The 27,435-nt window shown below is 36.9% G+C and overlaps 1 protein-coding gene across 2 annotated transcripts in view; it reads left to right on the forward strand.

The window, feature by feature from the left end:
* Window positions 1–27,435, forward strand: part of LOC131027243 (DExH-box ATP-dependent RNA helicase DExH17) — a 290,481-nt gene that overhangs the window by 43,951 nt on the left and 219,095 nt on the right. The window contains exons 3-5 of one of the 2 annotated variants that reach the window (XM_057957261.2): window positions 11,056–11,239; window positions 12,031–12,195; window positions 12,373–12,610. In XM_057957261.2, coding sequence (XP_057813244.2) covers window positions 11,056–11,239; window positions 12,031–12,195; window positions 12,373–12,610 — 587 coding nt within the window. The remainder of the gene's footprint in view (window positions 1–11,055; window positions 11,240–12,030; window positions 12,196–12,372; window positions 12,611–27,435) is intronic. The other variant, XM_057957262.2, reaches the window with a different exon arrangement.

Consider the following 27,435-nt stretch of genomic DNA (forward strand, 5'->3'; position numbering starts at 1 on the left):
AGTCATTCCTCTATGTGGACATGACTCTTTATTCTTTTATTTATAGGCATCGACACTTGCTGTGAACTGAAACCAATAACTGTGGCAGTTTCACGAACCAGCAAGCTGTCGATATTATCATAGAAGATTAATAGTTAGAGTTATATATATATATATATATATATATATATATATACACACACATCGGATGTAAAACATATTCATTGCAGTGATCTTATTAAAGTCTATCCTCACTACATATTACCAGACTATTGTATTCTCTATCTTTGATCTAAATTCCTTAACAGTTCTTGTTGAAAGGATGGGGTTCTCGTTCAAAGGACGGGGCTCATGTTCAAAGGACGAGGCTCATGTTCAATGGACGGGGGTCTCGTTCAAAGAATGGGGCTCATGTTCAAAGGATGGAGGTCTCATTCAAAGAATGGGGTTCTTGGCTAGAACGCCTCAATCCTTTTCCATGCCTTAGCCAATTTTTTTTTTGATTTTTCAATTTTTGAATTTTTCACATTTAAATTTTTTTGATTAAAATGACTCTTACTCTACTCTATGCTGAAGTGGCATTATCAATGCCTTAGAAACATTTTTCCTCTCCTCCATAATGCTTTGTGGTGGCCAGCATGCCACGGTGGTGAGGAAGGTATCAAAGGCAATTGAAATGCCTTAAAAACATCTTAAACTCCCAAGCTAAAAATTTGGTGGGGCCCAACAAAAACTTTTTAACTCCCCATGTTTAAAGTCTATGGTGGGGCCCAAGTATGTTACGTGGTAGTGAGGAGAATGGGGAGTTAAGGTAGTGTTGTGACCATTTCACACATCGCCCCATTAAAATGGGGACCCCCTCTTTTTGCTTTTTGTTTTGCTTGTTCTTCTCTCTGCTTCTAGGATTTTGAGTGAGTGAGTTGTCTGGGCTAGGGCTAAGCCTTAGGGGTTTCTTTTGGATATTTTCAAGCCGAGTCCAGTCAAATTTTGAAAGTTATTACGCATCCTCCCGAAGATTGAGATTTTTGAAGTAAGGTGAGTCTGTCACGAAGTCGGATATGTCTCAGGTTAGGTCTAGTCAGGGTTCTTTTGGGAAAATTCAACTTTTGTCTAAGTGTTAGCATTTTGAAGATAAAATTGTACATTTTTGCCTAGGTAAATTTTGATCAAATTTTGGAGGCAAGGTGATGCCTGAAACAGAGAAAGTGCTCCTGTCCCTCCCTGAAGGACCATGCCACTTTTTCAAAGATAACTGATTCTTGTCTTTGAAGATGACCTAATTATGCCTTGTGAAATGATTGAAGACCTAAATTGTGGATATTTTAGCTTAGAAAGGTGAAATCGCTCCTGTCCCTCTCCCAGGGACCAAGGCGAAAATGTTATTTAGTGCATATTTGTCTCTGACTTTTTTAAAATTGTTTTGTGCAGGGTCTCCAGGGGAGATAATTGGACGTGACTTGATAATTTTAAGGATTTTGAAGGTTTGAAAATGATGAAATTTGAAGGATTAAGATAAATTCGCTCCTGTCCCTCCCTGAAGGACCAAGGCGAAAAGGCTTATTTGAGTCATTCTTGGCCTTGATTGGTCAAATTGAAACGTCAAGGGCATGGTGAAAGATGAATTACACATGTTAGAGCATCCAGGCTTAATTAAAGGCAATGAAATGATGGAGCTTTTGTCTAAAAAAGATAAATTCGCCCTTGTCCCTCCCTGAAGGACCAGAGCGATTTTCTTTATACACACCTTTTAAGACCTTTCTCGGACTTGAACTCTTGTTCATAGCTTGTAACAGGATGATATCTTCCCTAGCAAAGGAATTTCGAGATGAAAAGTGAAAAGATTTGGCCTAGAGGGCAAAATTCGCTCCTGTCCCTCACTGAAGGACCGGAGCTTGAATTTCAAAATTTGCATTATCCTTGCAAGATTAAAGTGATTTTATGATTTGAAGAGGTCAAGGGAGGCGTGTTTTGTCCGTTGAATATAACTTGAGTGGACCACAAAGGAGGGAATCAACCCAAAAGACAATAATCGCTCCTGTCCCTCTCCAAGGGACCAGAGCGATTTTCTAAAAAGGCAAATTTCTTGCAAAGGTAAGGCAAGTTTCGTGTTTGAAATGAATGAAAGAGGGCGTGGTTGGTCCATTGAAGGTAATTTCGAAGGCTAGCAAAGCACAGGTAATCTCATAATTGCAAAATCGCTCCTGTCCCTCTCCATGGGACCAGGGCGAAAAACCTAAAAGACTATCTCTTTTCTCCAAATTGGGACGAATCCAGGCCAAGGTAAAAGTTTGGAATGATACTTAAAGTGCTTCAGGGTGGAATGGAGTTGCAAGGGCCACAAATTTCGATGACAATTGGCTAAAGCGCTCCTGTCCCTCACCAAGGGACCAGGGCGAAATCCCCACATATGCCTATTTGCCTAACATTTTGAAATGCTATTTTTTGTTTCCAAGACTCAAGAAGGAGTGGGGAATGATGTTTTATGCTTTGAAGGTAATTGGAGGTTGATGTGATCAAGAGTTTGTACAATGAATTAAAGAACGCTCCTGTCCTTCACCAAAGGACTAGGGCGATTTTTATAAAATCAACAATTTCCCTCCAAAATCACGTCAAGGCAAGGTGGTGCAAGATGAGAAATGCCTTTTTAAAAAATGGTGAACAAGGAATTGCTTCCAAAAATTGACAAATCCTAGGCTCAAATGCAAAAATCGCTCCTGTCCTTCACTAGAGGACCAGGGCGAAAATCTTGGGAGAGCCTATTTTGCCTTGAGGAAATGAGTTAAGCATGCATAGAATGAACAATGGGGATCATTGCTTACCCCCACAACATGAATTGGCAATTTAAAAGATAAAGATCAAGGACAAAAGTAGAAAATCGCTCCTGTCCCTCACCAAGGGACCAGGGCGAAAATGTCCTAAGGCACACTCCTTCTAAAGATCAAGTGAATTAAACTCAAAGTTCCAAATAACAATGCCATTTTGGACGCCAAGGATGAGGTTTTGAACGTGAAAGCAAGGAATACAAGGTTTAAAATGCAAGAGCGCTCCTGTCCCTCTCCAAGGGACCAGAGCGAGGTTATTGACATTCGTTATTTTTTACCATGCTTGGGCGTTAATATCCTCCAAATCGCATTAGATGCCAAGTTCGCTAAAAACTTAGAAATATTTTAAAATTTTTAATTAAATTGGCATTTAATAAAGGTGCATGGGTATTTAATAATTAATTTGGGCCTTAGAAAATCGATTTTTTTTATTAATTGAGGCATTTGAAAATTAAAATTAAAAGATAGAGCGCTTGAGGTATCATTTTAATATTTTGTCAAGTCGGCCTTCTTCTTTTATTAATTTTTGTTTATTTTGGGTTCTATTTTACCAAGTCGGCCTATGGAAAATGAAGTGGTAAGCGCCTATATAGTAGGGGTGTTTTGAGCAATTTTAATCAATCATTCATTCATTACTTCAAGTGCGATTTGGAAGAGCAAGAAAGAAGTGCGAAAACTGGTCTAGTTGGAGCGAATTTTGTTGGAGGCTAGAGGTGGTGGAATTGATGCTTGTGAAGACTAGAGGAAGTACATTTTGCTAAAGGGAGGACTTCGATCTATCTTTCGCCTAGCAAATTCTCCTATTTTTGCATCATTTCTTAGAATTAATTCTCAAGTGGAGGTATGGCGTGATCATCCTTGTCCCAATGTTGAAATTTTGAATTTTGAACTTGAAGTTTTTTTGAAATTGCATAGTTAATTAGGAAATGATAACTCAAAGATTTATCATGAAGTTTCCTAATTAAAAGCTTAAATCTTCCTTTCTACTCTATATTTCTACGTTGTAAAATATATTGCTCATTATGAAATGTTGTGTAGGTGTCAAGATGGCGACCCCAAAGGTAGGAACATCCACTAGTCGTCCAGCTCTCATGAAGGAAGATCAGAGGAATGAAGAATTGGAGACCAAGATCGTGTCAAAGTGGAGCAACATTGGAGATACCAACTTGGGAAACTTCAGTGTGAAGAAGTTTCGAGAGGTCCCTTACATTGGAAAGCCATCACCTGTTTGCTGAGATTGAAGGAATTGTGTCTAGATTCATTGCATATGCTAAGAAAGAGCATTGGAAAGGGAATAAGGTTCTAGAAGAGAGGTTGTTGTAGATGATGTGGCACCTTAATTATCATTGGTCTATGTTTCCTAGATTTTTGTGCCAATTAAATATTTGGCTATGCATTTAATATTGTTCAATAAAAAGGGGACTTTTTGTAACAAACCCTAATTAGGGTTTAGGTGTCAAAATCTCAGCCATTGATCTTCTTTTGATCTGGGCCGTTCATTGTAATTGAGGATGCTATATATACCCTCACTCCTTTTCATTTTGATATAGTCAGATAGTTAGAAGTTAGAAGATTAGAGCTTTTGGATAGTCAGAAAGTTATTTTGTAACAAGATTGAGCATTGAAGAGAGAATTTCAAGCAATTGTTGTCTATTTTGGCTTTGAGATCAATAAAATATTGAAGTTATGGTGTTTTATTGCAATTCTTGTGGCTATCTTCATGGTTGTTTACTTTCTTGAATCATTCTCAGTCGAAGTAGTATTTAAGTTTGAAGGACTAAGTGTTGGGCTTGATCTTTGGTGAGATTCACGTTCCAAACCACTAGCTTCTTACTGATTGTAAGGACGCCTTGTGTGGTCAACTGGAGATATTTGGATTGCTTAAACTTTCAATCATTATTGAACTATTGATATGTACCTTCATGGTAGTGTCTATGATTCTTGATGAATTGAAGAAATCATTAGTCACCGTAGAAGATCGCATCAATTTCAGTAGAGTTGTTATTCCTTGGCAATACTGAAATTGGTAGAATCTTACTAAGTCTAGCCTACATTGAGTCATCCTTAGGATTAGATTAGAATCCATCTCTTGCAAACTCCACCTTTTGATCTTTTTGAGAACTTGTTAGTTTTAGGAAAATTCTGTTCCTGCAATTCGGAAACGTAAGGCCCCTTGATGAAACAGCATTCACAACGACCACTGGTGCTTATCCACACGTAGAGACCCTACATCGAAGAACCTTGGAGTCATCCTGATTGATCCTTTTTCGCGACATCTTCAGCAATCAGAGGCTTTATTCAAGAGAGGATAAGGTACCCTTGGGTATTTTATTCTGTGTTTGATAGTGTACAAAATACACGTCAACAGGTAGGAAGGTGAAAAGGGTGTTGTGGTAAGAAGAAGTAAGGGGTGTGGTAGGAAAGAGCCACGGGGGTATGAAGGAAAGGATACGGGAGGTATAAGTTGTGCTGCAATGGGAGTTATTAAGGAGTAAGGAAAGGCTGACGGTGTAGGATGTAAGGTGGGTGATGGGAGATTGGGAGGTATAAGGGATAGGAGTATAGGGGCTACAGGGTTATAAGGAGTAAGGAAAGGTAAGGGTGTAGGATGTAAGGTAAGTGATGGGAGATTGGGAAGTATAAGGGATAGGCCAAGGGAAAAGGTTAGTGAGGATAGGGGGTAGGTTGATATGGGGTTGGGGTTTAAATGATAGTGAGGGAGTATAGGATGGGTAGGATAGGGGAATAAGGGGGGTAAGGTGGTAGGTGAGAGGTGTGAGATAGGATAGAATAGGGGTTGTGAAAGGGTAGCAAGGAGGGTTATGAAGGGTGTTAGGAGGATGGGTTAGTATAGAATAGAAAGGAAGGTAGTTAAGGAAAATAAAGGGGTAAGGAAAATGGGATGAGGTTAGGCTAGGTAGGGAGTGATAGGTGGAAGGAAGTGGATGATTGATATGAAGTGGGGTGAGACGAAGGTAGGGTGAATAGAGAATAGTTAAGTGGCTAGGAGGTTGAATGAAAAGGGGGGATGGATGGGAAGTGATTGGGCTTGGGCACACACTAGTAATGCTGGGAGAGGCAGGTCGACAACTTGGAGGGCAAAGAAAGTGTTGTGCTTGAGTTCATCCTAAAGAGAAAGACTCGTCTTGATTACATCTTAGCAACCTGAGATACCACACTTCTTCCCAAATGAAAGGCTAATAGCTAAAAGTCTCAAAAACCAACCAAGAAAGTAGAAAAAAGTGGGGGTCCCCATTTGCAATGGGGCGATGTTTGAAAATGTCACAATAAGTAGCAGGTGGTGTATAGCCTCTTTTGACAAATTGCCAAATGTCATACCTTAGGGTATTTGAATGTATTTCCATCCTTATGCTCAAGAAGGTGTAATTTGCCCCATCAAATAGAGGTGCCCATTTTGATGAGAAACCATATGATTCTTGCCCAACCATGTGTGTTCAATAAGATCTCCCTTCAAGCGGCTAGGCTTTAGACAAGAAACCCGATCTAATATCGATTGAAGAAAACACACACTTACATTGAGAAGGGGGGGATCAATATACAATAATTTTCATTTTTTTAAAACTTTAGCAATCATAGAGCAATAATCAAATGTATCCACACAAGTAAGAACTAGCAATGGAGAACACAAGATGCACACATGATTTATGTGGAAACCCTTACAGGAGAAAACCACAACAAAATATTGCTTGTATATATATCTTCTTACAATTTTCATGGTCACCAACCCACAGGAGACACCAATCTAGTAAGAGACTTTGATTTCTTTGAAGAAAAGGCACCAACCTCCACAAGTATTAGGTGGTAAGTGTTTGATCTCCTTCTTGAATAAGATCTTAGGATATGCTCCTATTCTTCAACAAATTTGGCTTGTAGGTTTGCAATAAATTGCCCTCAATGACTGCAAAAATTCACCTTCAAGTCTGCAATAATTAACTTTTAAGATCTGCTCATACCCTTCAACAAATTTTGCTCATAGGATCTGAAATGAATCTGCTTGTAATTTCTGAAACTAATCTTCAAAGATCTGCTCACAATTTGTGAATTTTTCTACTCATGAAGTCTGAAATAAATAGCTCATAAAATCTTCACACATTCTCCTTATATCTGCTCAAACCTTCCTTAAAAATCAGAATGATATTCAATGAGAAACTTGATAATAAGATCTCCAAATAAACTCTTATTTGTACCCCTTCAAACAGCTTTTCAACCAAGGGTTGAAACCCCTCAAAACAGGTCAGCCTGTGCAGCATTATTTTTTTGTTTTATTTATTTCCGAAAGTGGGCACCAATCTCTAGGGGGTCAACCCACATGTAAAAATGATTATTATTTGAAAATGGAATGGCAACGAGGGGCACCAAAAACTGAAGGTCAGCCAGCATGCTTTTATTCTATTTTGATTTAATTCCTTCCAATCATGGATCAGCCCATGTAAAGATAATTATGCAAATTAATATATTTAACTTGCCTCCTCCTTTTGACTCTGCCCTTTGACATTAATGACAATAATTTGCAATATAATGATGTGAGGTCTTATGGGTTTCAAAACTCTAACCACCAAATCAAGGCAATGAGGCCTTTTTCTTTGTCTTTACAATTGAAGCTACATGGAAATTCATGCCCTAAAGATTATATAAAGTTTCTTAGCTGAAGGCAAATCTTTTTTTGAAGTTATGACATAAAAATGAGAATTAATACTGCTCTTAGAGATGCCTAGAGGTAGGCATGGTGAATAGTGAAAAATGATAGGAGTTTTGGACTTCGAAGTCGAGGATGACAAGGAGCTCATACCATTAAGGTATTTAGATGAGGGAAATCCCAAACAAATATTGCCAAGGTGATAGGATAATAGAAAGTGTTGGGGATCAAGGATGAGTCATTTTTGGTACCATGTTCAAGGTAAGTTGCACCACCAACTTTGATAAGATATATGTAGGAAGTTATTTGGCATTGAAGCTTAGAGACACATAAGTACTCAGGTAAAAGAATGAGCAAAAAATTGACTTTGATGAGTTGTATGGAATTATCGACGAATTTTGGGAGCCTGGAGTTGGGGATGACATTAGAAGAGTACCTAGGGAAGGGCAACTTCAACACTCTGGGAGGGGATGAATGAAATCAAAGACAAGAAGGACAAGTTTGAAAGTTCAACACTGACGGGACTTAGAAAAGTCGGACTTGGCCAAAAAGGCATGCGAGGATGAGGAGCATTAAAACTTTGACGAATGACAAACATTTAAAAGATTGGACTTGCCCCCATCATAGAGACCTCAAGGACCTTAGATGGACACGAGGGGGGAAGGAAAAGAAAAACACACAAAATTTGACTATGGAAGACACAAAAAATAGGAAATAGGCATTTTTATCGATAACATAAATTTTTACAAAAAGGAGACATTACAAACTTAACTTAAATAAATTTAAAGAAGTTAAATTTTTAATAAATGTGAACATTCAAACACATCTACGGAAAATATAAACATGAGCTCTTACAAAGTATACGTAGTTCTTGGGACTTCTCTACATTCAAAGGGAGTGACCATAAAATCATTGAGTATTGTAGTCATGGCTCACATGTCAAGGTTGTTACCCTTAGATATTTGAGATCATAAAACTCAATGTACAGGCAATTCTTTGATGAATAGCTACTTCAGATTCAAATTTCTATATTGGGATCCATAAAGTCGAGTATGACAAGAGACATGTGCCTAGGTAGAGGTAGTAAGGTCACAAGTCTGACTTCAATAAAGTAACTTAGCAAAAACATCAAGTTGGGAGTTAGGAGTTGGGGATGACATGAGAAAGGTACCTAGGGAAGGGAATCTTCAACACCTGGCAGAGGACAAATGAAAGACACAAGAAGAAGGACAAGTTTGAAAGTTCAGCACCGAAGGGACTTAAGAAAGTTGGATTTGGGCAGAAAGGCATGTGAGGAGGAGGACCTCCAATAACGATTGGCTAACACCTAGAAGATTGGACATGCCTCTTGTAGATCAGGAAATTGGAAATTATCAAAACAATAGCAATTAGGACAACCACAAAACCTAAAGCTGCTATGAAAGCAATTCTAACCCAATCAATGAAGACATAAAGACAAGATATTCAAATTGAATGAAATTGAAGCAAACCGACACAGATATCTCCTTCATGTGGCTCCATTGTTCTTCTTTCTCCTTCAAATTATCTTGTTTGTGGATCTCACCTACAAGTGCAAGAGCAAAGTATGAAAGCAAGCAAGATGACAAGATGAAAATTGCAGCATAAGGATACTAGAAGCGTGGTTGATTGATTGAAAATGTGATTGATTCCCCCTTTCATTGAAGAAAATCATCCAATTTATAGACAAATTGGAGAGAGGACAAGATTAGCATGAAGAGATTTGAAAGGAAATTCAAATCAAGAATGGCAAAATTATGACAAATGACAATTTGCTATGCAAGGAGTATGACAAATTATGACAAATTATGACAAGTTGCTATGCAAAATGCATGACAAATTATGACAAATTATGGCAAGTTGCTATGCAAAATGCATGACAAATTATGACAAATTATGGCAAGTGGAAGCATAAACATAGGAAAAAATGAGGGAATGAAATTAGGGGAAATATTAGAAAAATTAAAGAAAATAGGAGAAATAGAAATTAGGAATTAGGAGAAATTAGCAAATTAGAAAATTGAGGAAAAAGATGAAATAGAAATTAGGTGAATTAATTAATAGGTTTTCATCCATTAATTAATTCATGAAAGAGACCTAGGACTAAATAAATAGATTTATTTAACCCACAAAGAAGAAGAAAAGGATTAAATGAACAAATCATAAAACCCTAGAAATAAGAGGACAAGGAATTAGGTCAAGACAACAAGAAATTAATGTAGGTTCGATCATGATTTTGATTGGCAAAGGACCAATGTTGATAAATGATTGAGATTGGTTGACAAAAATCAATGACAAATTGACCAAGATTGACAAGGAGATCAAATTGATAGGCGCCAATTGACGAGGAACAATGACTAATCGATCCAAATTGACATGATTGAAAAGGACAAGGATCGATGACGAATCGATCGCAAAATGATAAGATTGACAAGAGGACAAAACCCTAATTCTATCATCGATTAGGATTGACGATGTCCAAAATGATGATAAATGAGCACGCACCATGATGCGACAGGATAAGATCGATCAAAATCATGACTGAAGATTGTTATCGACAAGACCTAATTTGAAAGCGATAAAAATGAGGAATGCAAAAGGAGGACTCGATGCTTGCAAATGATAAAGACCAAATGCGCAACATAGAAGAAATGTTAATGCGACGCAAGAACCCTAAAATAAGGCAATGCGCAAATGTTAAAGTATGACTCCACAAGCGTTGACCATTTTTAGATGTCTACACCTCCAACTTAGATATCTTGGGGACCTTAGATAGACACGGGGGGGGGGGGGGGGGGGGGCGACGGCGCGGTAAAGGAAGAAAACACACAAAATTAGACCAGGGCAGACAGAGGAAATAGACATTTTGGTCCATAAGATAGATTATTACAAAAAGGGTACATGCATAAATTATTTAAAGTAAACTTAAACAAGTTGAAATTCAATAAATATGAACATTTAAATATATCTACTAAAAAATATAAACATGGGCTCTTGCAAATCATATGCAATTTTTGGAACTTCTCTACATTGGAAGGGAGTGACCGTAAAATCATAGAGTATTGGTAATCATGGCTCACATTGTCAAGGTTGTTAGCCATTGGAGATTCGAGATCATTAAACTCAACCTATATGCTGTTCTCTGATGAACAGCTACTTGAGATTCTAATTTCTGTATTGGGATCCACAAAGTTTTGCTTGATAAGTTTCTCACTAAAATTAAAATTTTAATGGAAATAATGTTTGCTAGAACTGATGGTTGGATTAAAATCACAGAAAATAACAACTTTAAAATAACTTTTGAAGAATTCGTAAGGACTTGGTTTATTGGAATGTATAATTCAATCCCATTCGTTTTGTTTTATTGGGAAGTTTAATATTTTGGTTGTGATTGGTAAGTTTGGTTTAGCAATTGTCATTATATTGTGTTTTGTGCACATATGAGGAGAAGGTAACTTCTTTTGCATTTTACTGCTCTAGTTTTGATATAAATCTCCTTGTACCTCCTATGCAGTCTATTTACAATTGATATTTACTATGTGCTTTGCTAATTTTCTCACATGGTACCTGGGTATGAAGATACTTCAATTCTCTGCAGAGTGAGTGCTTTTCAGGGACATTTCTTTCGGATATAAACATGGTTATATCAGCACCCACAGGGAGTGGTAAAACTGTACTATTTGAGCTTTGCATTTTAAGGCTTCTATCAAGATCAATCACTCCAGATGGAAAGTTAAGCTTCATTCCGGGAGCTCTCAAGACTGTGAGTTCAATGTTTCCTAGTTATTGTTCATGTGCAATAAGAAAGACATGCTGTTCTCTCGATGTTTACATTTATACATAATAGGTGTATATTACAGGTTTCTGGACAATGATTGCTATAATATATGATTAAAATGTCATTTATCTTGTTAATTTTAACTTATGCTAAGGTTTTACACAAATTGTTACCATTGTTTTATTTAAAAATTTAGCTGTTTTGGAATGAGCCAACAGATTATTAATCAGGGTTTAACAGGGATCAATGTTCTAATATATGATTTGTTAAAATTAAACAAAAAATTGCAATTGTAGCAAAATTGTAGAATTAGTCTAAAGCCATATTTAAATCTAGTTGTAGCATTTTAAAAGCCTGCGATATTTATTCCAACCCGGATAATGATGCATGCAATGATCAATGCAATCTGATCTTTCAAAATCTGAATCACTTGTTTCACTTTTTACATTGAGCAAGATTACTTGTAGCTAATTTGTTGTTTTTGAGAAGTTATTCCTGAAGTTAATATTAGTAGTTTACTAGAGTTTATCAAAGCTTTCTTGAGGTTTAAATGCATTAACTGTTTCAATTATTTCAATATTCCAGGCTTCCAGCCATGAAAATTTGATTCTTTAAACATTTGAAAAGCTTCATCTGATTATCTGCCATTAGTCTTAAACACCTGCTTTTTGTAATTAGCATAATAGCCTTTCTCTTCACTCAGATCCTTTTCAAAATTTTGGGTTTCATAATGAAAATGCTAAGCATTTCCACAATTACATTGGAGCTTTTGGCAGATATATGTTGCACCATCAAAGGCTTTAGTGCAGGAGAAACTTCGGTACTGGAAACAGAGGTTTGGACAATCATTGGGTGTAAAGTGCATGGAGCTTACAGGAGATAGTGAAGCTTATACTGCACGGGATATGCAAGAAACAGATATCATTTTGACTACTCCAGAGGTAACAGATTTGCAGTACAATTATAAGGTTCACATTTTGTTATTCATTATTTTTCATAAGCTGTTTTAGAGTCAAAAGATTATATCAAGTTGAAGGTATTATAAATTGGTATCAATTTAAACTTAGAAATATCTATGCATATCTTAATCCTGATGTTTACTAGTGATATGGTCACAGAAGTTTGATTCGGTTACCAGGCGTTCTATAAAGAATGGTGGTTTAACTTTTTTTGGGGATATTGCACTTATACTTATTGATGAAGTCCATCTCCTTAGTGAATCTCGAGGAGCAGCTTTGGAAGCAATCACAAGTAGAATAAAAATGCTTGCACATGATCCAGGAATGAGTTCATGTCCTCTTGCAAATATTAGATTTGTTGCTGTTTCTGCTACAATCCCAAACATAGAGGATCTTGGTAAATTTTTTCTAGACTATTGACATTCTAATCTTTTTCATCACATTTCTGATATTTGTGAAAGCAATCAATTTGTTCTGCTACATGTTCTTTGAAGTTTGATGTATTGACATTTGAAAGATGCATAATGCTGGATTCTATCATTAAATTATTTGAGGTCATACATCATGCATGCATGCTGTATATTTATTTAGTGATTATGAGTTCAAGTTAGGGGCACTTCTTCCTTTCTTCTCTGATCTTTATGAATGGGGGAACATGTAAATAGTGTGAAATACAAACATAAACATTCATATTTCAAATTAGAATTTTGTCATGTTGCTTAACCAAGACCATTACATGTCTTTCACAATCCATGTAGAGTTTAATAGTCAGTGGTTTTCATACCTCCAGCTATATAAATATGATTGGTTAAATCCTAGGAACAGAGTTTTTATTAGTTTTGAACCAAGTAATTGGATCATTGTAACAATATGCTGGTTCAGTACGAATCATGAGGAAACCCCTTGGTAAGGATCATGTAAAATGATACAATTTCACCTTTGTGCATTGCACTGAAGGACCTTTCTTGAATTCATTAGTGTTAGTATTTTTTTCTGTATTACAGTCTGATACATGAAATCAGCTTACAGTGTATACAGTCTGAGGTTTGTTCATTTATTCAATACACAATAATTAAATCTGATATAGAAATCATGTATCAATTCATCTGCTGTCATACAGTCTGATACATGAAATCAGTTTACAGAATGCCTGCTATTTCAATATTTTGTTGAATATGCATTCAACAATTAATTGAATGTATGAAAGGTGACAAGATATGAATACACAAACAGTGAATACCTCAAAATGGAGTCAAACTGTTACTTGCAGGTCTGCTATGGCTAATTGTAGGGTATGGCAGCCTTGGCAATCTTCAATCTTGCCATTGCAGAACTTAAATTGCCTTCCCAGCTATTGCAAAAAGTGTAAAGAGCATCCAAACAAACCCAGTGCTGATATAATGCTAAATGATCAACTGCTACAGGGCTGGTAAACGGATCTGAGCATTCACAGGTCTGATTTTTGGACTGTTCAGTCCCAAACAGCAGGTACAACCATTCGTATTAGCTACCAATCGTGCATTAAAATCTCCAGATAACTCAGAACAGTGGGGAATTGACTCAGAAGCCTTCAAACAGCATTAGATTGCCAAAGAATGGACTGGAACAGGTCTGTAATAGCAATTGGAGAGCGCTGACAGGTCTGCAATAAACTATTTTCAATCCCCATGTCATGTCCCTTCCTTGATCATTATATATAACCTAAATGAAGTAATTATTATTAATTAATATAATAATTATCAACAAATGATTACTTGAAATCATTAAATATTTATTTATTTATTAAATATTAATTAATATTCTTGAAATATTTAAATAAAATAAGTTAATATTATATTTGAAAATATTATAAATAAATATGAGATATTAATAAAATAGTGATATTTTAAATGTTTTATCAATAACAGTGTGCAACTGTAATTGATCAATAATAAATATATAAGTAAACATTCATTCTCACAACAAAGTAATTAGAAACAACTATATTAATAAATAAATTCAGAAAAACAAATAAACTTCTATCAACTCACCAGATTCTTTGAGCTTGAGTACTGCTGCTATGTATAAGTGTTCAGCATATTTGTGGCAGACCAGATCTGATGCATGTCAGAATGGTCTCCCTTGCAACAAAATAAAGTCCTTCCAAACTCTTTTAAAATGAGATACGAACCACACCATGAGCCCTTTGAAAATATGGAATAGAGAATCATTCAATTAAAGACAAGGTGTAACTAGCCTTGATCTATCTAAAGAAGGCATTGTACCGGTAGGAGACATTACACCCCACACAGCAATGAAGCCTGATAAACCATCTCTCTACATGCAAGGGAACTTCCACATTACTTCCAACTCATTACATATAACCCAGCACTGATGCTTTTCCTCGAATGATGGATATAATGAGTTTAAAGCCAGCAAACAGGTCTCAGGCTAACCTGGCAAGTGCTCGTGCTAAGGAGGAAACAGGGCCGACAACACCAAATAATTAGTACCTTTCAAGAAATGACAAAAACAAGACTTTGATATCTGCAATGGGCCATAAAAGGCTAGGTGACTCCCTCAGAGAGAAAAACATTGAACAACCCACACCAAACTCAATACAAGCTCACGCCAAGTTTCCAAACAGCCTATAATGGTATGGCTGGTATAAGAAATTCACTAAACCTGCAAATGACCTCCACAACTCTCTAAACGCAGTCACCGCAAGGAATCCTTGCAAACAAATTTCGAAGAATTTTTAAATCTTTTCACCACTATACTGAGCCAAATGGGACATACAGTCCAACTAGGGCATCCTATTGAATTCCCTTGTATGAACAGCCAAAAATTGAAATAGCTCTGCAATCATCATTAAAATCACCACCAAACTCAATAAAATCATTAAGAAATAAATCCAAACAACGACAATCAAAAAACCATAAAGATAATCATTTTTTTTGAAACCCTGAACTGCAACTCTGAAAACAGCGGTGTTTCCTGAGGTAGAAACACACCCAAACCGGCTAGGGAGGATCTTTCACCACCGAAACTAGTGCTTTGACGAGGTTTTTTTTTCCTCAATCAACCTTAGAAAAACTTCCTTGTCCATTCTAGCAGCATTATGTTAAGTGTGCAAACTTTTATAATGAAAATGAGAGCCAAAACCCCTTTATATAGAGTTGGAGGCAATTAGAGCAATTTAAATTTCAAATTATTTCTTTTTCCCTCAAAAAGTCCCTTACATTTAAAACAACTTAAGTCCCTCCTTTTTGTTTCCCTATGCATCCTACTTGGGGACATAAATATAAAATATTTAACAAGGTTACCAGGAGACGGGGGTACTTGGAGATTGGTATCGCTAATTTTCAAAAATAGGAGATAGGGGCACTTGGAGACACCAATTTTTTTATAATATAATTAAATAATTTCCAGAAAATATCAAGACATAGAACTTTGTGTTGTCCTCATTTTTATTTTCAAAAATGATGGAACATTACATAATTTTTTTGTTAAAAAATGAAAATTTTACTTTATGGCACGCTTCCTGAGGCAGAATTTTGCTTCGCCCATGGGCTAGCTTAATCCTCAGTCCATCCTCGAACCACTTTTCAAATTTCATCGCATTCTGGGTTCGTTTGCTATGTCTTTCCTTCAATTTTGGGTTTTTTCTCCCTGACTGCAGGTGGGAAGTTTTCCTTAAATTGCAAGTTTTAATGTTTTCCTTTGTTTTAGTCTTTGTAGGGAAATTTTTAGCTAATTACAAGTGCACTTTATTGAAAAAGAATTTGTAATTTACTTTTTATTTCCCCCTTGATGCATTTTGGCTTTTTAAGTCATAATAGAGATTTTTTGGATAAGTTACAAGTTAATTTTAAATTGCAAATTTTAAAAGTCACTTGTAATTCTTTTATAAAGTTCCTATTTTATTCTTTTTACTTGTAATAGGGATTTTATTCCCCTATTACATGTATTAAGTTATTAAAACTTGTTGAGGGGATTTTATTTTCACCTTAAAGTTTTTATAACTTGTATTTCTCTCTCAAAAACCCGATTTTGCCTAGATTGAAAATAATCATTTTAAACTTGCAATTGAGTTTTAGAAACCCGATTTGCTCCTAGAATGAAAATAAAGGTATTTTGAACTTGCTAAAGGGTTTTTAAAACCCGATTTTGCCTTGTGGAAAGAAAAGTGACATTTTTAAACTTGTAAAATGAAAAGAGAAACCCAATTTTCATTTTTACATGCAAAAATAAAACTTGTTGCATTCTTCCAAAAACCCGACCAGCTTCTCAGGCGATTTTGTTGAAATTTTTCACCAATTTTTATGGAGATTTTCTAGGAGGAAGAAGGCGTTTTTAATCCATTGCTACTTTCATGCATTTTTAGACTCTCTTCATGCCATTTGGAGATCATGAATGCTGGTTTCATGGTATTTGACAACAAACACGTGTTTTATAAACTCCACGATTTTCTTCCACAAAATGCCACAAATCCTTTCTCTTCAAAGTCGTTTATGCTTCCTTCATTTAGGGGTTGAGGTTAAAGGAAAATTTGACCGGTTCTTGTACCATTATACTTGCATTTTGTGTCACGTTTTTGCTGTTTAGTCTCCAAATCCGAGTTTGGAAAACGTGGCTACGGTTTTGAGAGTTCGATTTATTGCTTATTTAAGGGATTGTCTTCTTCATTCAAAGATTGTTTCATCTTTTGAAAAGGCATTTCGGATTGAAGCAAGGTATGTTTTCTTTTCTTCTTGTTTCATTTTCTTGTTTTCTTGTTTTTTCATTCTAGTTGTAAATTTGTATATATGTTGGTTTTTCCCTAAAATCGGTTTTGTGAGAGAGATTTTCCCCTTTGCAAAGCAATTTGTGAATTGCATTGTTCTTCCCCATTTTCCCTCTTTATTTATATTCGGGATTTTAAATCCCGATTACAAGTTGGATGAAAATAATTGATCTTCCCTTATGGTTATAAGAATTGAACCATCTTTTGTTGAAATTCCAAGTCGCAAAGATGAAAAAACACCTATTCTTCCAAAATCGGGTTTTTAGAACCGGATTGCATGTTGAAAGTTCTTCCCATTTTCTTGAAAATGACATTCCCAAAATCTTCCCATTTTTATCCATCCATATTGCCTATATCTGTACTTTTTGTTCACGTCATTTCCCACAAGTCTAAATCTCATTTTTCACTCATTTCCCCATTTTCCGTTTTACAAGTATACTTGCAATCGGGTTTTAAAAATCCGATTGCATGTTTGTTCTTCCCCACTTGTATACTTGTGAAACTTTCCACAAGATCCGAAATTGGCCAAAGTCAAATTTCCAGAATTCCCATTTATTTCCCATCTTTCTCTCACAAAAACGTGAAGTGCAAGGGTTGGAATTCTTCCCATTTGAAGGAGGAGAAATGTTAGTTGTAGCTGATTATGATGTTGCTTTAACACTTTTAAGTCTTCATCACAGTATACCAGGTTGTCCTTCAATGTCAAATTTGCCGTCATCTTCAATTCCAAAGAAGATGAAGTATAAATATGATAAGTACCAAAATGAGGTTTCACCTTCTCAAGTTTCCTCTCCTTTGGATCGCATAAAAGATATAGAGATAGGGCATGTGGACATGTCAGAATTTGTCAAGAGGGCGGAGGATCCATAGGATAGCAATATGCAACGGCTATTGGACAGCCATTTGTTCTCGCTTGCGCCCATCGCTTTGACAAGGAGACGAGAACCATTAAAAGTGATGATGGTGAAGCAATAATCCACCTTGATGCAAATACAATTGAGAAAGTCTTCAGAATACCACCAGCACCTGTTTATAGGGAGATTTCCAAAGATAGTGCAGTTGAGTACTGTGTCAAGAGGGAAAGGACTGCAAACGTCATATTAATAGATGGATCCATGAGCCACGAGCCGCCTTCTCAAGATGGGCTAAGTTGTACCGCTGTGACTTTAAGTGGGAAATTGGAGACATCATAACTCTCCTCAGCAGGATGATGGGTCTTGAACACTCCAATGTTTTTGAACCCTAGATGTATCAGTTTACCATGTTCATAAGGCAATCCCATTATATATCATGGGGAGAGATTATCAGCGATGCTTTGTGCGAGCAACTTGCAGTAGTCCCTACCACCATGACTTTTTACATGAATTCATACTTGGTGTATTTGGTAGCGTCACTCAGACATTTCCCCGGTCATTCTACCAAGGGTGACCGCTCGTTTATACTTGTATGGGAATACTATGATCAATTGCCTTTGAGACCTAGCAGATTGCATTTCAGAAGAGTTCAAGATGCATTCTTCGGTTACTTCATGTGCCAGTTTGACAAAACTCTAAAGAATAGAAGGGTGTCAGATGAGGCATGGGAAAGAGTGAATGAGTATGGGTGCTTGTTTCTTCAATTCCCGACCTTTACCTATATGAGAGTCACATGCTATAGTGGGCAGCCATACATGCTCCCTAGATACCGGACTGATAAGATCATACTTATGGAGTTGGGAAGACAAATCATGGTTGTGCACACTCTTCAGTTTGTTAGAGATATGGTCGGAATGATGATTTCTACAACAAACCCATTGAAAATTGGCCGATATTCTCTTGTCACATCCATCAAAGCCAAGGCTGTGGAGACGGAGATGTAGGAAATTAAAATCAAAAGGTTTAAGTCTAGAGCTGATTTTGATTACCGAGGTATGAAGGAAAAGATCAAAAAGTCCTTCGTGCACGTGCATCGTATTGAGGATATCTAGATAGATCTCCGTACAGAAGTGGAAATTCTGAAGATGGATTACTGCAGGCTTACTGTTTAGCAAGTTATTGGTTTGAACTTGGTGGATATTCCACAAGGGATGATTGATGATAGGCATGTACTTGATCCTGATTATATTTCATGAAGGGTTGAGGAAGCTCCACTTCCTTTAATCCATTGGTCGAATAAAGAATGCACATCCATTTTTGAAAGATTTCAACCTATCTTGGCTAACACCAATACTTGGCTCAAGGTAATGGTGTTAGACTCATCAAAATCAAGGTTGGGAAAGAAGATGATTCTACGGGGCCTCTTGGACGTAAGTCTAAGATTCAGATTGACAATAAGGAAGGTGCATCATCTTCTGGCACCAGAATCAAATTAAGAGTTAGTCGGGTAGCAGTGCTTCCTCCTGAGGAGGCGACAGTTGGTGGAAAGGAAAAGTCACGCTTTCAAGTTCAAGTGATCTATCTTGATAATCCAGAAGAAGGACAACAATCTGGTGATGCTCCTAAGTCTCCAGCTTCGGACTCACCTCATGAGATCCCTTCTTAAGTTTCCATTGAGATGGCCCTTTCTCCTCTTGACATAATGGTGGAAGAATCTCCTGAGAATGTCGTTCCTATTTCAGCATACAAGCCACCTACTGATCATCAACAAGAAAGTGTGCTGGAAGTTCCTGAAGAATTTATGAGGCAATCTTCATGCCCATTGGATACTAGCAAACCATGGTCGCCATCCAAACAGATACTCCCAGGATGACCACAGTTGTCAGAATAGAAACTGCTTCTCCTTTGCTCGCAGCTGCTACCGAAGGAGAGTTTGACGCTTTACCTCCATGGCTTGATTCTTTTACTCCAAAGAGGAAGAAGCAGGAAATCTCACCTGATGCCTTCGATTATCAGCAACTTAAACAGTCTAGAGCCAAAGTTGCTAAAAAGGCCAAGACTATCTCAAGAGTAATTGTTGATAGCCACAAGATGAAAGTGGCTGATATTGTTGGGCCTCTAGCAGATAAGCCACTTGAAGAGATGTCAGCTACTGTTTACAAACTCACAAGGGTAGAATTTGGCAAGCAAACACATGAAGTGGTTAAACATGATGCCTAGTATTCTGTAGTTTCACTAGTGCAGCGATACGATGAACTTCTAGCTAAGAAAGATAAGCTAGAAGAGGACAACAGACAACTTGTTGCAGCTGTTCTTAAAATCACAAAACCAACTGGTGAAGTGAGTAATTCTACAAGTCCTTCCGAAGCACGAGAATCAATCTAGGGAGTTGAGGGAGTTGCCCAAAAGGTACAAGCACTGGAATCTTGGGTTGATGAACTTCATAATCTATCTGCACAAGTCTTGAAGGAGGTTTTCCAAATGATGGCCAAGATGAAAACCATTGAAGAACAATTCAACCAAGTTTCTGATACTTTCAAACGAAACTTGGAAAAGGTAGAAGACAGCTTGACTATTTGGCTTAAAATTCCTCAGCAAAAGTTAAGCGTTCTTTTAGAATGTCAGGTAATTCCTTCAAGAGTTGTATACTTGGAATATCAGGAGCTCTTGGAGAACAAAACCCTTGTTCTTAAGTCACTTATTGAAGACATTGATGATGCTATGAGGCTGCGAATGGAAGTTTTTCAAGATATGGTCTCTCATTGTCAGAAAGCTTCTTGCACCATCATGGGTCATGATGGAGAATTTTTGTTGATAGAAGAAAAGGTTCTTTCTGATCTACAGTTGAAGATCCGTCAAGAGTGGAAAAGAGAACCATTTTCAGCACCACCCATTCAAGCCTTAGTCACTTATCAAGGTTACTTGTGGGAAATTCAGTCTTCCTTTGAGAGAAATAATGCCACAATCCTTCGTTGCAGCAATGTTATCATAAAAACCATGATCGTGGCCAAGAACACCCATGAACCGGATCGTGATGAGCTGCAAATGATCATCCAAAAGTTTGAAGGATTCATGTCTTCACATACTGCAGCTTAAGTGTTTTTCAAAACTTAGTTGTATTTTTCCAAATTTGTAATCTTTTAGTTGTAGTTTTTCTTTTGACAAGTTACATGTAAAAACCTTTTGTAAATTGCAAGTCAAGTCTCTACTTGAACTTTTGTAATTACATGTAAGGCAACTACAGTTTGAGTTCAGTTAGGACTATAGTTGGAATAAGTCATAGTTAGTTATTGAATTAGTCTTGGTGGTTGAGAGAATCTCTAAAGTTAGCTAGGATCCTCCCACCTTTTTTTCTCAAGGCTCCTCTTCTACAAATACTTGAGGGCTCTATTGTAATCTTTATTCTTTTGAAAGAAAGCAAAAACTTTGCCGAATTTGCAGCAAAGAAGTCTTTGAGCTTTTATGTTTGATTTGAAGAATTGAAAGGAATAAAAGAAAATTGTTCAAGTCTTGAGTCTTTGTGCTACATTCTTGAGTTTGCGTTCCATATTTCCTTTCTTGCGAGTGTTTCTTTGAGAACTTAATCGAATCTAATTTGCAGTCTTTGAGCTGCAAGTATTGAAGATTAATTTAGCTAAAGAAGAAGTTCTATTGGGAAAAAGTTGTAAGACTTTGTTCTTACACTTGTTCGTAACAGAATTTAGAAGTAGATTTTGTGAGAAATAGTTGTGAGTCTTTGAGCTTATACTACTTCCCATTGTTTTATGTAGATAGAATAAGATATTTCAGTCTTTGTGTTGTTATAATTTGTTCTTAATCAAATTAGTATAGAAAAGGGTAGGTAGGACTTCACATAATAAAGTCTTTGAGCTTGATATTGTTGTCCCGTCCCGAAGGAAGTGATGGATGTCTTTGAACTTTCAGGAACTTCATTTCCTTTCTCTCATTTCATTTCGAAAGTTGTTACCCTTGTTTTATATCAACTCGCTATCACTTTTCTGTGAAGAGAAAAGGATATTGTCTTTCTTGAAAGAAGAAGAAAGATTGTTGTCCCATCCTATTTTATTTTTTAAAGTTGTAGTTAGATAGGGGGACCCTTCCCTTAATTAGGAGAGTTATACTCACACACTGTGGTTGAAACCACAATTTTGTATATTTCCCCAAATGCACAAAATTTTCAACCAGCATAACCTAAGTCTGAAAAAGCGGGTATCAATAAAACAGCAATTGGATAAGCCCGAAACAATTCATTCCAGTGAAACAAAAGATTGCAAAATCAGGAAATATTCAGAACCTGAAAACTGACATATCAATATGTGTTTGTCCTTCATCACCAATCCAATCTGCATTTATCAGACTAAGGTTTCTGCAGATTTCATGCATCTTATCAAATTTTCTAATGCATCTTGACATCATTGACAAATTTTATAACAACCTAGGCCCATAAAAGTTCCAGTAAAATTTTGAGATCAGGTTGGATTTGTTTTGTATAAATTTCAAAATAATTTTTCCCCATCATGATAGGGCCTACCATAAGAGGCAAAAAGAATCCTATCACACCTAGAGAATCTCGAGACAAAGTTTATATAGAAATTTAGGACATTGCTCCTAATGATATGAAGAATTAAATCACCAAGGTTAAGGAAGATATTTCATGAATAAAGATAGAGATGCCATCCACAAGGGAGGCAATCAATACATTATCGAGGAAAATGGATTCCCTCATGAGTGGTATGAACTGAAGGGAGAGAATTCATATGGGGAGGAAAATAATGCTTCTAAGGGGCATGGTGCTTGTGGATTTGACTCAAATCTTAAGATGGATAAACACTCAAATAATTCTATGGCTATGCACTTCACTCCAAAGATGGATATGCAAAATTTTCACTGCACAGATCACTCAAATTGGCCTTTTCAAATGAAGCAGTTCTTTGATCTTCGTCATGTTCTTTGTCATTGTGTCGACAAAAGGTTGTGATGGTATCCATATCCTTGGATCCTATCAAATTCATTTGGTATCGTTGACTATGTGAAGCGAAGAAAAAAAGGGATGTATTATTAAATGGTTGGTTTCCAAGAGGAACTCACTACATTAAGCTAAAAATCTTATAGATAGCTACTTCAGCCAACTTACCAAATTAAAGCAAACAAGTACAATCAAGGATTAGATATATAACATTGTATTTAAGAGTGGAGAATGTTACAAAGGAAAATTTGAAGGAATTATTCTTAGGATGTTTAAAGGACCACATCAAATATGAGGTACATATGTTTTGTCCATATTCTATGTTGCAACCAACGATTTTGGCACAACAGCTAGAGGAAAAGTTTGTAGCTAATAGAAGGTAAATTTTGGTAAACGTAAGTGATAAAATCTCTCATACACAATGACTTTCTCAACGTACTAGGCTAACTCCACAACAAATTGAAGAGAAGAGAGTGAAAGGGCTATGTTTTAACTATGATAGTAAATACATTCAAGGATACGTTGATGTGTTTTTTATGCACCTCAAACACAGAATAAAGTACCAAGGTATTCTATCCTCTCTTGAACAAAGAAACCTCATATGCTATGCAACGTGATCAAATGAGATGACTCCAAGGTTTACGATGCGAACTATGTGAATTAAATGCTATGGATAGACTCACTGATATGATGTGATTTTGTTGGAATCACAAGGGGACTTACGTTTTGCTTGAACTCTGCTGAAACTTACGATCTAACTACTTGCTTGGAAAGCAAAGGCAAAAGAGATAAGGGTTTAGAAAACCTATGTTAATCCTAAGAACAGTGACTATAATGGATGATGCTTTGATAGACGGATCCCTTAATCAAGCTTTTCTTCGCCATGCAGAAACAACTACACAAAACTAATGCAATCTTATAAGGTATAATGAAGAGTTTACATATTCAGACATTCATTCAGATACCCAAGATTGGCGCAATTTAAGTGAACACTCACAATCAAACTTGTGATTTATGAAGTTCAGACTAACCATGCACTGCAACTTACAATCAATAAATTACAAATGGTATGAATGGAAATTCCATCAAGATATCATCACGTTTATCTGTTACAATCAATGAACTTTATCTAAACTTGAGAAATGACAAGAACCCAGGAAACATGTAGAAACAACACAATTAAATCCACCATGCTTCAATGAAAATCTTTTATTAGATTCATGAAGTCAGGTACGTAGAACAAATTTGATGAAGCCCCATTTGTCACTTGATCCACTCTTGGATGAATCAAGTTCAATGCATATGGACATTCTGATTTGGCACAACTTGAGTGGGTTGATGATGACTAGGATGCCACCTCAACTTGCGTATACTTGGCAGATCAACACAAGGTGAATGTGGTTTAGCAATATCTCTTGATACTAAACATTATCGAATTTATCAACATGATGAAGATGGGGCATATTACGAAATTGTATCATCTTAGTGATCTCGACCTTCTAACTTTGCTTAACTCTTTTGAAACTATCTGCTTCCTTGATCATGCTTGCGTTTCATCTTCTAGCTAGGGAATCTTCGTCCTTGTGATGTCTTGAACTTGTTCTTGCATTGATTTAGTTCTTGAATTCATGTTGAACATGTACCTGCTATAGGGGTATAGGCATATTGTACTAGTTTTGATTACCTTGGTGTTGCTTGCTTTACGCCTTTGTTTTGTATTCCTATCCTAGTAATGCTCGATATAGATTTTTTTGTGATACCCTAGCTTGATGTAGAATCCTCCCTTTGTTCATGGTGTATTCAAATAGCTCGCCTTGATGTGGGGAAGTATCTCCATGTATATGTGGTGTATCTGCACGTAGAGGCTCTCCTTGTGAAGCAATCCTTATCCGGGAATCCACCTCCTATATTGATAGTATCCTTGGATTTCCAAATGAAATTCAAGGTGATTGCAAAATTCCCTTGATTTTCATTATTTGTGATGCACAACCTATCTCTTGACTTTGAAGTTCAACCTCCACTCTACCTTGAGCATTGATCCTAGGTGCAATTCCTTGAATAGGGTGCAATTGCAAGAGTGATGTGAATTAGCGCCTATCTTGATTGAAACTTGGAAGATAGACAAGGAACGACACCCTCCTTGGCATGATGTATTCTTGTTGACGGGATTGCAAAGAAGGCTTGCGATTTCTTGTCTTGATGCTTGCACTATCAACTTTCTCCTGGTATTGAGGCCTCCCTCATGTGACCGAGTCTTGATGATAGCCTCCCTCTTCAAAATTCTCTTCCTTGAGTCACTCTCTCAAACCCTGAAAAGAAAACAAACATACTATGAATGAAAGGTTAAAAGAGTATATCATCACTAATGAAGATCAAATTTATTCACAAGTCTAGTTTTCTTCGTAAAGTTCACACATCCTTGATTCTACATTCATAAAATTTGCTGGTAATAACCTAAGTCTGCCTTCTAAGTTTGATGAAATTCATTTTGAATTGGAACAAATGAGGTCTGAATTCAGAGAACCTCAGGTCTGATTACTCATTTCAAGGTCTGATTTTATTTACTGTAGGTCTAATTTATGCTGATCTAGGTCTGATCTCTGTGTTTCTTGATCTGATTTTAATCCTTAAGGCTAAATTTCCATTATTCACAGGTCTGAGATAAAGTATCCCAAGGTAACTCCTTCCAGAGCGCAGTTCAAAGTTGCCTTACATAATCAAGATGAAAAGCATGAGCGGGATTTATGATCTAGCATGCATGGCGTGAATTTGAGGTTGCCTTGCAAACCTTTACCTTAGATGATTTTCATTAATCTCCCCTCTTGAGCGGGATTTGAACCCTATGTTGCACAAACATCCTCCATGAACACATATGATAGGTGGTCTTGCATTGAATGTTAAGCACATATGACAAGTAAGCATGCATAGCAGGTTTAAGGCCCATGCTTGCATAGGTTGAAGGGAGGTTTAATTGCTGACTTAAACAACTTTATCCTGAACTAGAGCACATTTGAAGTCTAGGCATGTAGAGCGCATATGGAAGTCTATCATGCACAGTGGGTTTGATACCTATGTATGCACAAAGCTGGAGCGCAAAACAGACCTGCCTTTGCACAAACCTTGGAGATCACTCAGCAACATTCACTTATATACTTAACCTTTGAGCGCATAGGAGAGATAGACATGAACACCCTGCAAGTCCTAAGCGCATTTTAGCCCCTAACTTGTATAGCAGAATTGAAGGGCCAACCTGCATAACGTTTGATGATGTAGAGCGAGTTTTAGGCCAGGCCATGCACTAGATTATGAGGAAGCACACTTGATGTGGCAGCTTGCACAACACCATGCAAGAGCGGGGTTTAAAGGTATATCTACACAAGTAAAGTAGGGCAGATTTTGAAACGGCCCTTGCAAAAAACGAGGGCAGATTCTAGACCTAAGCTTGCATAAACATGTGACTTGCTCCTTGGAGTGATTTTGAGGTGCTGACTTGCATTTGCTCACTAGAAGTGATGCAATTCACAAGTTGCTAAGCAAGATTGACATGTGCCTTTGCACAAGATGAGATGCTGGAGCACATTTGAGAGTTATCTTTGCACAAATTTGATCATGCCACAAGGGGGTTGATGCCTCACTTAGTCAAATTTTTATGGTCTTTTCCCCTCTTGGGCGCAAATGAACCCCTCATGTGCACAAAGTTTGCAAGGTCAGGTTTGAAGGGGAGTGTTGCACAAGTTTACACACATGTTTAAGGGAGATAAATTATGCCTTAGACATTTTTCATCAATTTCTCCCCTTGAACGAGATTTCAAGGTTAACATGCACAATGTGGTGGTAGAGTGCATTTTGATGCCTAGCTTGCATAAAGTTATACATGCCAAAAGGAGGTTAACTCTTACAGGAATTTTTTCACAAATCTCCCCTTAAACCTCGCATTAAGAAAACTTTGAATTTGAAGACCCTAAACATGTGCTTGTAGTTTCTAATGGAACTACATGCAAGTTTGCTACTACATGCCCTATCACCAACCTCTCATGGCATCCTGCACTCTCAACTCCCCGACAACATTTGCAACTAAGCGACCTTGCAACATGACATCATTGACAACCTAACACCTATCAACTTAGCAACATCACCTCAACTCACTAGCAAAGGGTAATGACTAGGAGACTACCTACCAAGCTAAGACAAGCTACCAAAAGTCCTAAGCTAAGCAAAGAGTGGGGGTCCCCATTTGCAATGGGGCGAAGTGTGAAAACGTCACAACGGGATATAGATGCATGAAAAGATATTGTTCTATGTTGAAGGGCTGATTGAGGAAGAAAAAGAGGAACCAATATTAAAGAGTGACAATGAGTTCGATAAGGAATCAAAAAATACTTAGCCAATCATTTCTTCTCTTGCACTTGCTAGAGTTGACAACCACAGACTCTCACGGTGGTAGGTTTCACAAAGAAAGAGAGAGTAACAATATTGATAGATTCAAGAAGCACTCACTATTTCATTAACAACAATTTAGCTACTTGTCTAAATTAGGGAGGAATGGCCGTTTTGGGGGGTACGAACAATTAAAAAATATTTTTCATTTTTCAGACGCTGCCATTAAAAATTATTATTAAAGAAAGCAATTAAATTTT

The sequence above is a fragment of the Cryptomeria japonica genome, chromosome 4 (genome assembly GCF_030272615.1).
Source record: "Cryptomeria japonica chromosome 4, Sugi_1.0, whole genome shotgun sequence".
Lineage (NCBI taxonomy): Eukaryota > Viridiplantae > Streptophyta > Pinopsida > Cupressales > Cupressaceae > Cryptomeria > Cryptomeria japonica.